General features: G+C 34.9%; 1 protein-coding gene across 10 annotated transcripts in view; it reads right to left on the bottom strand.

Annotated features, from left to right (window-relative positions):
* KCNT2 (potassium sodium-activated channel subfamily T member 2) overlaps positions 1-15,582 on the bottom strand; it is a 347,942-nt gene that overhangs the window by 246,200 nt on the left and 86,160 nt on the right. For all 10 annotated transcript variants that reach the window (XR_011499411.1, XR_011499412.1, XR_011499413.1 and 7 more), the window contains exons 2-5: positions 14,876-14,955; positions 12,016-12,115; positions 3,121-3,169; positions 607-666 (exon numbers count right to left, since the gene is read on the bottom strand). Coding sequence is in view for 7 of the 10 variants with exons in the window: in XM_044762850.2 (XP_044618785.1) it covers positions 607-666; positions 3,121-3,169; positions 12,016-12,115; positions 14,876-14,955 (289 nt within the window). In the remaining 3 variants the exon portion in view is untranslated. The remainder of the gene's footprint in view (positions 1-606; positions 667-3,120; positions 3,170-12,015; positions 12,116-14,875; positions 14,956-15,582) is intronic.

The raw sequence follows: 15,582 nt of genomic DNA, 5'->3' as shown, positions 1-15,582 counted from the left end.
TTCATCCTTAATATGACCTTTCTCTATGAACCCCCATAGGACTTTATTTGCACTTTGCTGGAAGCACCTATTATCCCATCTTGTATTATTATTATCTGTGTAATTCACTCCTACCTAAATCCCTTTCTAGATTATAAACTTATTGGGAAAAGAACAATGCACAGTGTGGAGTTTTTCCTCAAATAGGAGTTCAATAAATATTTGTTAAACTGTGCTAGCCAAATAAAGCTTCACCAAAAATTAAGAGAATTCATTAAAATAATTCCTAACAGAGATGTTTTTCCTCCCTCAGTGTTTTGTGTACAGATCAGGGAAAGAGGTTGAGAACAATAAAAAGCCAGACAAGTACATTTGCTTGCTTCATATAAGCATTCATAGAAGGAGTAAAATAACCCATAAGAATTAGTGAAATATTTTTAAGCCACCAAGGAAAACTTTACTACATTGCTACAGTTTTATATCACATACTAGAGAGATCCAAAATAATTAAAGTAGTTTAAGAAGAACTTGTTATATCCCCAGAGTATGAACTATAAATAGAGGAATACTGGGTAAATGCTAGCATTGTGTTCTACCAGCAGAAAACTTCTAATTAAAATAACTTACCTTATAACTGAGATAACCAAGTAGTATTGTTTCAAATAGACTTATCAATGCCACTGAAACCTAAAATATAAATTGCACCTTAATGAGAAAATGCAATGAAACCAAAATATCTATTCATGATTATAATACTATTAACTTTATAAATATGTGCATAATATGTGTATATATGTCTCTATATATTTGTATGGTATATATATATATATGACATATGATATAGGAGGCATTGGGTGGCACTTTAACTTCTATATACAGATGGCAGGCTGCAGGCTATCTCTAGCATTACAGCTTAGATTTGTAATTTCCAATACTCCTTAATATATCTTTTTAAATTTAATATCTCAAATGTAAATGTGGGTTTGGAATAGTCAGACTGGCTGGAGTTTGCTCGATATGTAAAGAATAGGTCCTTGCGTGTGTGGGCTCCTAACACACACAATCACACACAAATGCGCCGCCCCATGTAATGCCCTCTTCCAGCACCACCACGACCATCTCCAGTACATCCGCAAAAACAGCAGTTCCTTTCAGAAAATAAAAGAACACAAGCTTCCAGTTGAATGATACGTTCTATCCTATGCCCCACCTCAAACAAAACCCAACAGCAAAATCCTAGAACACTAAACCAAACAGTCTGCGCGAGCACTTCAAGATACTTTCAGACTATATGAGAATGACCTGCACAACCCACTCCCCTTTTGCAGCTGAAAGTGCTAGTCCTGCGTCCTCCTAGACAAGCTCCACCTTTCTCTATATTCTCTACCATATATTCAACTTCCACTGCTGAGCTACCAAAAACCTGTGACTGCAACAGAAAAAGTAACCAGGAAAGATGTCCACATTATTATGTGTTAAATACTCTATGCACTTTAGGACAGAGGAAGAGAGAATAAGGTACCACAAACAAGAAATGACTCAGATAATCAATGTATTTGTTTATAGATGTTTGAGGTTTAAGACAATCTGCATTAGAAAGCAGATACTCTGGAGTCTCAAATTTTGACTCCTGTAGACTGAAAACTTTGATTTAAGTGAATATCCAAACATAAGGACAATCAAAAATATATGAGTGCATGGGAATAAAAGTCAACCATGTTCAGAAGTGCATACAACAGCCAGGCATTGTTACGATAGAAAACTCACGCCACTTAGATTTTCTCCACAAGTCCCCTGTATCATAATCATCCATGCTTTTTTCTATACGTACAACATGTTAAGTGATCACTAGAACATTTTTAGCATGGATTACTCAAAATTCTATTTGAAAATAAGGATTATTATTATTTTAAAATATCGCTATTAGATAAAAGGAATTTGAATAGATTAAAATATATTTCAAGGCCATATGTGACTATTCATAAACATATTAACTAACTTTGTGCACCTCACTGAAGGATAATATAAGAATCTAGCTAGAGGTTCACTGCATTTTTAGTGAGTACTTCAATATTTGAAAAGTGTATTTGTAAATTAATGACATTGCAATGAAAGTCAATGGGAAACAACAAAATACAACTTGACTTCAACAAAATATGAAATATCCAGACATAGTAAAAACTTGATTTCATAGTTATGATTGCAATGCATACATAATTGAAATAATTCATTATTAATATGAAATGTACAGACTTCACAGTAATCATGACGTTAAAAGACAAACCAAACATTTTTAAGGATTTTAAGGGTTGTTTATTAACAGTAAGTCTCAGAGTTTTTCCACTTCTTCTAGACTTAACTGTCTTCCAATCTCTAAATTTTGTTTTATGTTAGTAACTCTATGCTTTGAATAATTTTCACTTTTGAAAAATAGCAAAAAATAAAAAGTATCTGTAGGAAGGAGACAGGAGTAGCATGGATGAGAACTTGTAAAAAGTTTGCTGGGCATGAAATTCAATAGAAAAAGGAACAAGAAATGACACAGAGCACTCTAGGGACCTCAATAATGTAATTCAGACATGTTTTTCTCCTTTTCTTACTCTTTCTTCAGGACTCCTTTTATGCCAGGGCCTGCTTTTTGTTTTATTTACAAAATTATCTGCTTAGGGACCCAACTCTTGCTGTTGGTGATATGAGCCTCTCATTCATCAGTTTACTCATTTAACAATTGCTTATTGAGATTCCACCATGTTCCAGACACTGAGGATAGAAGGTAGAAAAGCAAACATGGTTCAACATGGTTATGGGTTTTGATTCACTTTTCAAGGATTATGTAACAGGAATATCTAAAGTAGTTTGGGGAATTTGTGGCTCCTTAAAACATTGGTTTTATTTTGGTTTTCTCCACACTCTCAAAATCTTATATCTAATCCTGATTATGAAGAAATTCTCAAAAGATGGAATGTAGGGTTCAGGCAAACATGGATAAAGGAATAAAAATGTTAGTCTAAGATGAGCATCAAGATTAATTAAGCAATAAAACAAATTCACTTTTAATATCAATAGTTTTCTTTCCAATTGTATTTCTCTGTGAAATATAATAAATCCAGAAATATAGGGATAAACAAAATTGCACATAACCTGTAAGCCCCATAAAGGTAGACTTCTGTTCACCCAAAAGATATGAGACCTGTGAAAAGAATGATAAGATGTTAGTTTTAAAAAATGTGAAAAATGCATTCATTGAAAAATTTCAATTGAAAAGGGAAATACTTAAATAGTGCCAGCATAAAAAGACAATAAAATATCAAAATTAAAATTAGGAAACTATATACTGTTTCAGTTTTCTTTTAGATAATATTCATTTCTGTTCCAGGAAAAACCCCTTTTAATTTCGTTTTTGGTCTCATGTTAATAATAAAAAAGATAATGGGCCCTTATTTAAAGAGTGATTAAGGGGGCCAGCCCAGTAGCGCAGCAGTTAAATTCACGTGCTCCGCTTTGGTGACCCCGGGGTTCACCAGTTCGGATCCTGGGGGCAGACCCACGCACTGCTTATCAAGCCATGCTGTGGCAGGTGTCCCACATATAAAGCAGAGGAAGATGGGCACGGATGTTAGCTCAGGGCTAATCTTCCTCAGCAAAAAGAGGAGGATTGGTGGCAGATGTTAGCTCAGGGTTAATCTTCCTCAGAAACAAACAAACAAACAAAACAGAAAACCAAAAAAAACAATAAAGAGTGATTACGGAAGGATGAGAAAACCTCAACCTTTTTACCAGTCAATTCTCCATTGAAAAGTCACTTAAGAGTCTTCTGTAAACTCTAAGATTTTGTTATTTTTAAACCTGTCAATATTTTGGCAATACAAATTGAACAGTATAAATGATCAGAATAAAATCGGTAACAGATTATAGAGCACATTAATATTTTGGATTTGGATTTTTATAAAATGTTTAACATTCCACCAAAAAAAACCTGTGATTGAGGTTAGCATAGAACATTATGCAGGACAAGGAGCGACTGTCCTTAAATATCTCTTAAAAATCTTGTCATCTCTAATGTTAAAAACTGTTTATACTCTGCAAGAACACCATACGCTTCTAATGTCCTGCTACTTATAATTTTTCACTATTTATACCCTACCCGCCTTATCTACCTCATTTACTGTAAAGTTGATTCAAACAGGGTCATTCACAGCAATATACTCTACTTGGGAAAAGATGAAAACAGTCATATTATGCTGCCAAAAAATGCAAATAAAAAACTCAAAACAGAACAAAGCCTACTCACTCTTTATAGTTATAAATACTAGAGAAGCCCCATTATTAACTGTATTTTAAAATCTTTATGTCATTTTCTTTTGGGGAATATGTTAAAAAATAATGAAGAGCAATAAACTCTTTAAAATTCCTGTTTTAAAAAGAATTACAAAACTTTAAAAGATTAATCAGAGACTACCTAGTATATTCAACTGAAGTACTCTAACTCCAGAATGTCACATCTACCTGAGTAAATGACATCTTCAATTGCTCCAAACCGAACCTGCGATCTTTCTCCCAAAAACCGATCCTCTCACTTTTTCACATCTCAGAAAATGGCACCAAATTCCACTATATGTGTTTACCCAAAAATTTAGATATCATCTTAATACGCTTTCCTCTCTTCTATTTGTAAATATGTAATACGTTAATCACCAAATCTTTTCGATTTTTCCCACCAAATAAGTGAAGAATTTATCTACCTCTCTTCATCTCCACTACCACAATCACCTTAATATAAACTACAATTTTTTGCAACTGGACTCTTGCAAAAGCCTACCGACAGGGACCCAAAACCTCCTTTTGCCTTCTACATTTTTTCTCCAAATTACAACTACCCTGATTCTTTTTAAATGCATTTTGATCACACTGCCCCACTGTGTATGGGCATTCCACTTTTATTAAGATAAAGACTAAAACTCTTAAAACGGCATTCTTATCCAACTGTCACATGATCCTTCCATCACAGCCCTTTTCGCATATGAGTCTTCCCTCATCCTAGACCTCTCAGCTCAACCCCCTCTCACGGAAACCTTCTCCGAGGCTTCCACTTGATCAATGCAGTCAACTCATTTCAGGCAGTGTTAGTCACCAAACCTCCCCTGCCACTCACCTCGGTTGTAACTTTGTATTTATTTATAAATGTATATCTTTTTAGATGTCTCCTCACTAAACTGTGTGCTCCATAAGAGGAAAGAGTATGTCTATTTTATTGACCGCTGTAAAAATAATGTTGTTCTGAGTACATGCAGATAGTAGGCTAGGCATTCAATAGAAACAAATGGATGGGGCCAGTAAAATCAAAACTATGGCTGATGAGATCAGTCACATCGTCCTTTCCAAAACACATCTCTTATATTCTCAGTGACATTTGAGAAATCAGACCAAAATGAGGTATGTATGAGTAAAGAGATACATTGTTTTTGTAGATAGGACATAGATACATAGTTTTTGTAGATAGGAAAATGATATGCTACAAAAACTACTAAGTAGTTAAGTAGGCAGCAATATACAGAAAATTAAAAAGTAAATTGCTAAACAGACATCTGTGAGCATTTTCATAAGGAAATTGGTAATTAACATGGATTTACTAAAAGCTAGTACACCAAACCAACAGCATTTTCTTTGGTCAGGGATGTTTTCATAGGTCTTGAAATATCAGAGAGTATTTAAATTTAAATATGACTTTAAAGAAAGGATTTTTTTGGACATGACTATGTCGTGTGGAATAGGTTTCATAATCTGTAAAAAGTATTTCTACAAATCTCTCACATATAAATTTCAATGCAAAGTGAGATCTCCACTGGAAAGTTGTCTCTTTTGCCCGTTTACTAAGCACTAAAGTGGATAAATACATAGAAGGAAAATGTACAAACTCTAATGAAAAGCTAATGTCCAACCTCTCCTTCATAAAATGGATTTATCATAAAAAAAGCATATGAGATCTGATCTACACATTTCTAGAAAATGTCCAAAACAAATGAGGAATGAAACTGGAACTGACAGCCAGACCATAATTCTAAATGAAACTTCAATCCCATTGACAAAAAAACACTAGGAAGAAAAAACCCCGGACACGAATATTTATTGCCATGTCAGTTATAGCAGGAGAGTAATCGGAATCTACCTGAATATCCAAGAAGAAGAGAAACAAAGTAGCCTTATGATCATTAACAACAGCAAAAATGCCATAAATGAGAAAAAGATCATTGATATAAATGATGTATATACTATTGTCCTAACTATATCAGTATAAGTGTGTTATATGTCAGTGTGCATATGTAGAGAATTTACAAAAGATTGGTAGTCAAAATACTAAAAGCGCTTATTTATACGTGTCGAGATTTTAGGTACTTTTTACTTCCTTTGCTCTTGCCATATTTATTTATATTGCATTAATTATGAATCATTGATAAAATAATAAAAAATAAATTTCACTTTTTTAAATTTAAAAAAATTAAAAAACAAGAGAAAACATAAAAGCAAAATTGATACCATTCTGAAATATTTACATTATTAAAATTAATAAAATAAAATTATGAAATGCATACTATTCTGAATTAAACTAGGCCTATAGATAAAATTCGTGCTTGAAGCATCATTGTGAGAACCGGAAGAGTCATGTCAAACAAAGGAAATAGTGGCAGAAGTTAAATAGAGGACGTCCGTGATGCGTAGCCTCAGTCACTTTTCACAGCTTACTTATGGCTCCTGGTAAAGGCGAGAAGAGAGCTGCTGTTGATGTCAGATCAACTTCGGCAGCTGAGGGGGACCTCAGGGGGTGAATACATTAACCAGAAGAATAGAGCAGTTGGTAAACACATGAAAGTAATAGGGTCAACATGTGGGGCATAATTCATAGGAAGGACCTGTGGGTCACAAACTCAAGATGAACTCAGACTGATAGCTCCCCAAAGAAAAAACATGAATGTAAGGTTGTATTTCATTAATGAAAGTATAGTATCCTAAACCAGGGAGGACCATTATAAAACTCTCCTAACCATAACAAATACCAAGAACTGAGTTGTAGGTATGGCACTAGTACCATATTTCAAAGACATACCAAATTTAATATGTGTCCAAAACCAATTTAGTATTCAGTCCAAAACTGACACCGAAGCATAGTAGAATCTTGACAATACATTAGGGAGACTTTTCAATAATGGAAGTTTTCCAAAGCACTGCATGGACTTCATACCAGGTTAGACAACCACCTGTCAGTGTGTTGTGGAAAGGACTAAACACTGACTCTTTGAGAGAACGGACATTAAGAGTCTTTCCAACAGACACACACTGGCTAAGATAGAAGTGGCTTTCTATCTATGAACATGCCTTCTTTCCCTTCAGTAGTGTAAAGGTGAGGGCAAAAAGCCACTCTTCAGCCAAAGGCTACACTTCTCAGCCTTTGTGTCAGGGTGTGATGATCTGACTGATCCTCACATGAGGTCTAAGTATGAAATACAAGTAAATGATGCTTGTCATATGTTGGCCAAGAATTTTAAACAGTGTATGTGCTTTCTCTAGGCTCTCCTTGCCTTTCTGGAAGCTCATTGCAAAGGGTTCTTAGGTCTTAGGACAGCACATAGTCACAAAATGAAAGTGGCTTGTATGTATAATATTGTACTTAAAATATTGTCTGTATATATTGTATTCTATAATATGTGTGTGTGTGTGTCTGTGAACCACTCTATGGAGAAAAGGTCTACACTGACTAGGAACACCAACATTAGACTCCAGGAACCAAAAAGATTCTTTAGAATTTTTGAGACTATGTGTTAGAGTACTTGATGCTGCTTTAATCTTACTGTAACCAATACACGTGAGAGAAAAGGTCTATATTATGCTATTCATTCCTATTGGTCATGAAATACTTAAAAGATATTGTCAAAATTTTATTTCTTCTTATAAAGAAGAAATAATCTTTAAAATCTAAATGTCACCTGAACACACCTTAAAGAAGAAATAATTTTTAAAATCTGAATGTCACCTGAACACACTCCTTGCTATATTAGGCACTGATTTTAAATGCAAATCCAAATTCCATGAAATATAAGCACATTCATGTGCTTCTTACCTTTGTCTCTATCACTTGATGTTAAAAACTAATAATTACTTCAACAGCTTCTAGGGTGGAAAGGATGCCTGAGTTTTGACGCACAGCGCAGAACTCTAAGCACCAGTAGGCAATGAGTCAATGCTGATGGCCCATCTCTCAATGAAAGTCGCAACCTACGTGCTGGAGGTGTTTCCTGTGCTGATGCCTTTAAATCATTTACTGTAAAGTGTGTGTACATCAGAGTTTGTCGTGTGCACAGTTTCATACATTAACAGTAAAATTCTTTGCATATCCTTCAGTTTGTCCATAGTTGCAACATTTTCCAATCAGTGTTGACTCCTGGAAGGGACTTAAAATAAAGCAAAGCCACACAAAATATCTGCAGCTTTATTATGCCAGGAGCTCTAATTAAATAAATCTCTTTGCTGAATTAACCCTCATTATTTTACAAGAGAGCCTGTGCCCATAAAGGCCACTTCTGGTTTTCATTAAACAATACCGCATTGACAATGGGAACTAAACAGAACATTGTATTCAAAATGGAGCCATGAGCTATTTTGTTATGTTTTTTAATTGCAGTAATCTGATTTTTCAAATGTATAGCCTCCATAATTATGGCTGAATATTCTTAGTAATACGGCATAGAAGTTAATTGTAGGAAACTTTGTCCATCTTAACGTTTTCAAATAATATAATTCCACTCTGCTGTCACCAGGCAATGCCCTTTTACCCTAGAAGGATTCCTTCATGCTTCATTTTATGATTTTCAAGCCTCTCTAATGTACACTTTAATTATAAATTACCAAGTTTTAAAAACAATTCTGGAATGTTTTTAGAAGGATTTTTAATGTGAACCATTTTTAATAACACATAGAGAAATATAATATACACTGACATCTCTAGGCAGTGGTCTTGAATCATCTCGATTGTGTAAAATTATTAATAAAACTGTTGAGTATAATTCCATCAATTCAGTAACATTCACTGACCCACAAAGTCCTACGCCAAGTATGGGAGCAACAGAGACAAATACAATATGGTCCTTGCCCTCAGTGAGCATATAGAGAGAACAGAGAAGTACATAATAAAACCAATGGCAATATGCTAAGTTCAGAAGTATTCAAGGCATGATCAGAAAGTCCCCAAAAGTCACTCCTAATCCAGAGTGGAATTGGGCAATATGTCATGGTGTCAGGTAAGAATTTCAGATTAAGTTTTATCCAAGAAATTGTTATCCTGAAGGACTAGGAGTCCTGGAGCAGGTTAGAAAAGAGTGGGTAGTGAGGGACAGGACTGGAAACAGGGGTCCAGGGAGAGGGAGCAAAACGTTCATTGGCCTGGAGACGATGGAGAGCAGAGTTTGTATAAGTTGCTTCCAGTAGGTCAGCATGGCTGGAGTAGCAGATTGGTGAGGTGAGGTAAGCAAGATCAGATTATAAAAGATCCTCATTTACTCATTTAGTCACTCACTCACTTAAAAAATAACTACTGAGCGCCGAATTTGTGTCAGGCTCTGAGGATACAGACAACAATGCCCTCATGGAATATCCATTGCCATCCATACGAAATACACAGAAAACAAATAAACAAGTAAAAGATGTACAATATGTAAAAGTGAGAAAGGCAACGGAGAAAAATGAGAAGGAAGAAGAAAAAAGTATTCAAGGGAGTCTTGTGAGGAGATTACAATTTGAACAGGACGTTTGGTAAGGCTTCACTGAAAATATGATTTTGAGTAAAGATCTGAGGAAGTGTCCCTATGTTTTTTAGTGGCAGAGAATTACAGACAGAAGGACCAGCGGGTGTGAACGCCCTGAGCCTGCAGTGTGTCTGGAATGATCTAGGAATAGAGAAGAGGCCAATGTGGCAGGAGCAAAATGGTGGGGGATGAGTAGTAGGAGGTGACATTACAGGGAAAATATGTGTTCTTACAGGCCATGGCAGGCACTTTGGCATTCAGAGCACAGCCATGTCAAGATCCAACTTATATTCTCAAGAAATACTGGCTACTACAGTAAGAATAGACCAAAGGGGAGCAAAGGTACAACTAGGAGGACTAATTAGGAGGCCTTTGCAGTAATACAGGTGAAAGAAGGTGGCTTGTGCTAGGGTGGTGGCATTGAGAAGCATCTACACACTGGATATTTCTTGAAGGTAGAAATAACAGGATTTTCTTAGGGCTTTGCATACGCTGCAGAGTGTGAGACAAGAGAGAAGTCAAGAATGACTCCAAAGCATTTGGCCTGAGAAGCTGGTAGGATGCAGTTCCTATCAGCTGAAACGTGGAAGGCTGGGAGTGGAGCAGGGTTTGGAGGAAGGATGGAGCTGTCACTCATTGAGATGTGGGAGATCACAGAAGCAGCCCATGGGAACATGGCAAGTTTGAAATGCCTATTAGACATCCAAGTAGAGAAGCTGAACACACAGTTAGAATTTGGGGCAATGGAAAAGTGCTGGCTTCCTGTGGTCAATGAGTTAGGGATAAAAGACACAAAAAGATTAGTGCTGAGGGAGTCAAAGAAGAGGGCAAATATGAGAAACTTCAGCTTCTTTATATGGAAAGTAGGTACAACAAGATTAAATATATATTGAAGGAAATCATATACATAAAACCCAATGCCAGAAAATAGCGAGAACTCCAAAATATACAACCTTTCCACAAGCTGAAAATTCCCTGAGAGTAGTTAAATATTCCTTTTCATGGCTATATCTTCAGTTACAGCAATATGAATACATGGTAAATAGTCAATAAACATATAGTGAAATATCCATAATTATATTTCATTAAATAAATTATAAAGAATTATCTCATAAATTATTACACAATAAAATTTAGCTTGTTAATCTTTAACTTATTTCTGAACTGTTTAATAAATATGTAATCATTTTCACTATCTAAATAAGCTGAAGAAGAACCAATTCATTTAAAAGCATACTATGCCCTCATTTTCCATTTTACCGTAATCTTTTTTTATTTTTTCATTTTCTTAGGGCAAACTCTACATGAAAAAATAATTGTACAGAAGTTAGCCATCAAATTTGTTTTCTGCTTTGAAAATTATTTTAAATTTAGTGGACTGGACAGGGACCCAAGGTGGTGGTGAGATAAAGATTATCCATGCCATTATACACCCAGGCCCCTTCCTGATTGCTTCTCGCAAAAGATGACGCCTAAAAAGGAAAGTCCACAAAAGAATATAAATGCAATTTAATAAAAGTAATATGATAATGAATGGAAAAAGAAGTTAAAATAAATCAATGTCATTTAACTCAAATAAGATAAAGAACCATACAAGCAAAATCTCAGACTTGAGATAGTCATGCATTCCAATAAATGCTGGAGTGTTTCTCAGAGTAACAACTAGATTCGTTGTTTTGTTTTTTTAGATTCCACACATAAGTGAGATCATATGCTATTTCTCTTTTTTATGTCTGACATTTCACTCAGCATAATGTCCTCAAGAAACCTTAAAAAAAAGTAACAACTAGACTATACTGAAAACGTTTATAAAGCTGGTATAATAATATTATTATTAACAGTGATAACAATAATTAATACTATCGCTAATATTAACAGTAGAGTGAACTTTTGGGAGTATTTGTAAGCCAAGAAAAGAAAAGTATTTGGGCCTTTAAAGAGATTGACCCATATTAAGCAATTGCTTAGGGTACTTTGATTAGCAATAAAAATTTTATGGGTAAGTGTCCAGTATTATCATTATACTAGTAATAAACAATAGATAACAATAAAATAAGAGATGTTTAAAAAGAACTTACAAGGATTATATTCACACATTAACTGAAAGCTGGATCAATTTAATTGTGACAAACACCTGAAACGTCCTTGAGAAAAATGTATTCTATATAACATCCTTTAAAACTATAATAGAATTCAAAGAAATCAAAAGAATATTGTTGAAGGTCAGACAAAGATACCTTACCATTCATTTCCTTGTGAAGGGTTTTCGAGAAGCACTCGGATTATGTATAATAAACAGCTTAATAATTTTAGAGAAAAATTGAACAGACGTATTCTTAGACCTTTAAACAAACAACAAAAATTTGATTTTCATTTGAACTTAGTTCTCAAAAGACTAGAAAGAATTGTCAAAAATATCAACTGTAAACTTTAAGTTCACCACTTACATTGTATTTACAAACTACAATACCATAATTGCCTAAACTCTCTGAAGTTCTAGGTACCTGAATTTTAATTAGTTGAATATTGAAACAAAAAGGACAGAATGGATGAACTGTCAATGACGGTGAATATTATACACTGAGAGGAAATCTAAGTTTGAGCATTCAGAAACCACAAAAATCATGTCCAATCAAGATTACTTCCAATACACTAAGAAGTAAGCATTTTATTTATCTATCAATTTGGGGACAGATTTTAGCTAGCTAGAAAATCTAGCTGGTTACAAATTCATGGAATAAGTTATAAATCTCGTATCTTCAGAACGCCTTGTAGATTTGATTATAGAGAAATGATACTCATGTATATAATTATATATGATGCATTTAATTAGTAATCATGTAATTATAGAGAAATCAGAACAGCATATGCTGAGAAATACAGACGCACACACACATTTTTTAGTTTGAGTTAAACCTAACTTTTCACTTTAGGTTAAATACCAATGCAATATTAAAATTTTTGTGGGAATTAAGACTGCTATGTATGTTTCTTTGAAATTGTATAGGTCACAGTTATGAAGCCTGTAATACTTGATTAAAAAGAAGAGCAATTAGGGCCCAGCCCAGTGGCATAATGGTTAATTTCGCGTGCTCCGCTTCGGTGGCCCAGGGTCCGCCGGTTCGGATCCTGGGTGCGGACACACACAACGCTCATCAAGCCATACTGTGGTGGCATCACACATAGAAGGACTAGAAGGAATTACAATTAGAATATACAACTATGTGCTGGGGCTTTGGGAATCAAAACACAAGAGGAAGATTGGCAACAGATGTTAGCTTAAGGCCAATCTTCCAAAAAAAATAAATAAATAAAATAATGAAGAGCAATTAACATTAAGCAAAACATGCTTAAAATCTGATGAATAGAAGCTTTACCTTCCCAGCAATTATCCGGTGGTATCTGATTCACACATCACAAAATTTTGAGAAAGGCCTTCCTACAATTATTACTTAACAAAATCTTGAAAATAATTATTACTTAATAAAATCTGGAAGTGAAATGTCTTTTTTTTTTTTTTACTCTGCTATATGTGAGTGTATTTGAGGCAACATTTCTTAAGAGTTAAAGGTTAATGCTGATTAATCATGTCATTTTTCCTAGGTTTTCTTATTAAAATGTTAGGTACATTTTACGGGTTAGGCTCTTCAGAAAGTCTTTTAAACTGTTAATGAAATTGCCCTGGTTTTATAGAACTGGTCTCCCCCAATGACAGCTTAGTTAAGGCTGGCGGCTGGAGAAGTGTTCAAATAAGGCATGTATATTTTCTGGCCTGGAGAGATAGGATTGTTAGCATTAAAATCAAGAAAACCTTCTATTCAGATGATGTGGCTCCTTTAGGTCATATTGATCAGTGGTGCTTCCTTGCAAATTCTAAACAACCAGATTAGAGAAGCATTAATTATTATTAGCCTCAACCCTGAAGCTAACCTGCCATGCAGAGTCCCTAGCCGGTGTGCCTTACATATTGAAATATCCTCTACAGTCAATATTTGGGTAACTTCTCACAACTCAAGCTTTTCTCTTTGAACGCTATAGAGGCACAAGTTAATTTAGACCACCCCAAGAGGATTCAGGGGCCAAAACTCAGAGACACCAACCTAATATAGACCTCTCCATTGCTTGTTGACATTTTAAGCAATAATCATATGACAAACTACATATTGGCTCATTACATATCGCTTTTAAAAATACTTGGGGGGCCAGCTTGGTGGTGTAGTGGTCAAGTTCATGTGCTCTGCTTCAGTGGCCTGGGGTTCATGGGTTCGGATCCCAGGTGCAGACTTACACACCACTGATCATGTTGTGGTGGCATCATATACAAAATAGAGGAAGATTGGCCCAGACATTAGCTCAGGGACAATCTTCTTCAAGCACAAAAGAGGAACATTAGCAACAGATGTTAGCTTAGGGCCAATCTTCCTTACACACACACACAAAAAATACTTGGTATTATGGGGAAGTAACAAGTATCATTGAAATGTCAACTTTGAATAAGCTTAGGAGGTCAATGACTATGCCAAATTCATGTCCTCTTGAAGTTCCACTGTTTCCCAACTTGTTCTGATGATAAGAATCATGAGGACGTTAAACTTTGAGCTTAGCCCTACACTTCCTGATTCAAAATCTCCAGAGAAGGATGCTAGGAAGCTGTACATTTCACAACCCCCAAGATGTTTCTCATTATTAGGCATGATTGGGAAACTCTGAACACTTCTCCACTAAAGCAGACAATTATTCCCCATTAGGGTCAGTCAGAATCACCAGAGCCTTGGCAAAGTAAGTTTTAGGTGTCCCTCATAGTTAAAATGGGGGAAACTCTTTGTTTAAATTATTTTCCTCAATGTTTCTACTAATCCAGATGGTCCACTCAGAAGTCTACTTATTGGTATGGGATATGGAGAATTAAAGGTATTCAGGAAACCTTAGCACCACCAGATGTAACATCTATAATTTTCTAAAATTTTACTGCCTGGCAGACAAGATTATTAGTTCTGTTCCTCAGTATAAAAGATATTTTGCAAAATGATTGCACAGCTGGAATCTTTTGCGGTAAATAGATGTACAAACACATAGACAGGAGAATAAAATGAATGACTTACTTGATCTCTGGTTTTTAATAAAAAATAACTTTAGTCTCTCTTTAAATGTGTTTTCGTTCATATAAAATTCAACTTGTACCCTGCAAACAGAAAATAAAAACATAATTAATCTAAAGACTGATATATAAGAAAATAAAAAGTTATTTGATTGAATGCATTATACACTTTGAGTGAATTCCCACCACAAAAAATAAGAATTGAGTAAAATACTGCACTGTTTCGAGAGAAACAGTTAGATATAGTCAGTTTAAATATCATATGTAGGTCATTCAATGATCTGTATTAGTGTATGTAGACTGGTATGGATGATTCAAAACAACGATCATGCAGAACTCTTTAACATGTCTTTGCAATAAGCTTGAATCAGCGTTTTCCCAATTTTTGCCCATACGACAAGAATCAACTGAATGCTTGAGAAATTCACTTTGAGCAGCATCGCCTCGGATCCACCACATCAGAATCTTAAGGGACTGAGCCTGAAAATCTACTTTTAACAAGTCCTTTGCTCCACCTTGACTCTCTGTGGGACACATTATGGGACACTTTACCTTCTTATTTATTTATTTAGGCTCAAATGAAAATATATATATGGATCAGCAAAGGAGTGGTAATGGCCAGTAGAATATTAAAGTCAACACAGGTAGGTTGTAAACCAGACAAATCACTTAAAAAACTGAATATTGTATATTTAGTCCACTATAAAATAA

This window comes from Equus asinus, chromosome 30 (assembly GCF_041296235.1).
Source record: "Equus asinus isolate D_3611 breed Donkey chromosome 30, EquAss-T2T_v2, whole genome shotgun sequence".
In the NCBI taxonomy this organism is placed as follows: domain Eukaryota; kingdom Metazoa; phylum Chordata; class Mammalia; order Perissodactyla; family Equidae; genus Equus; species Equus asinus.
This window is presented reverse-complemented; position numbering and strand designations above follow the sequence as displayed.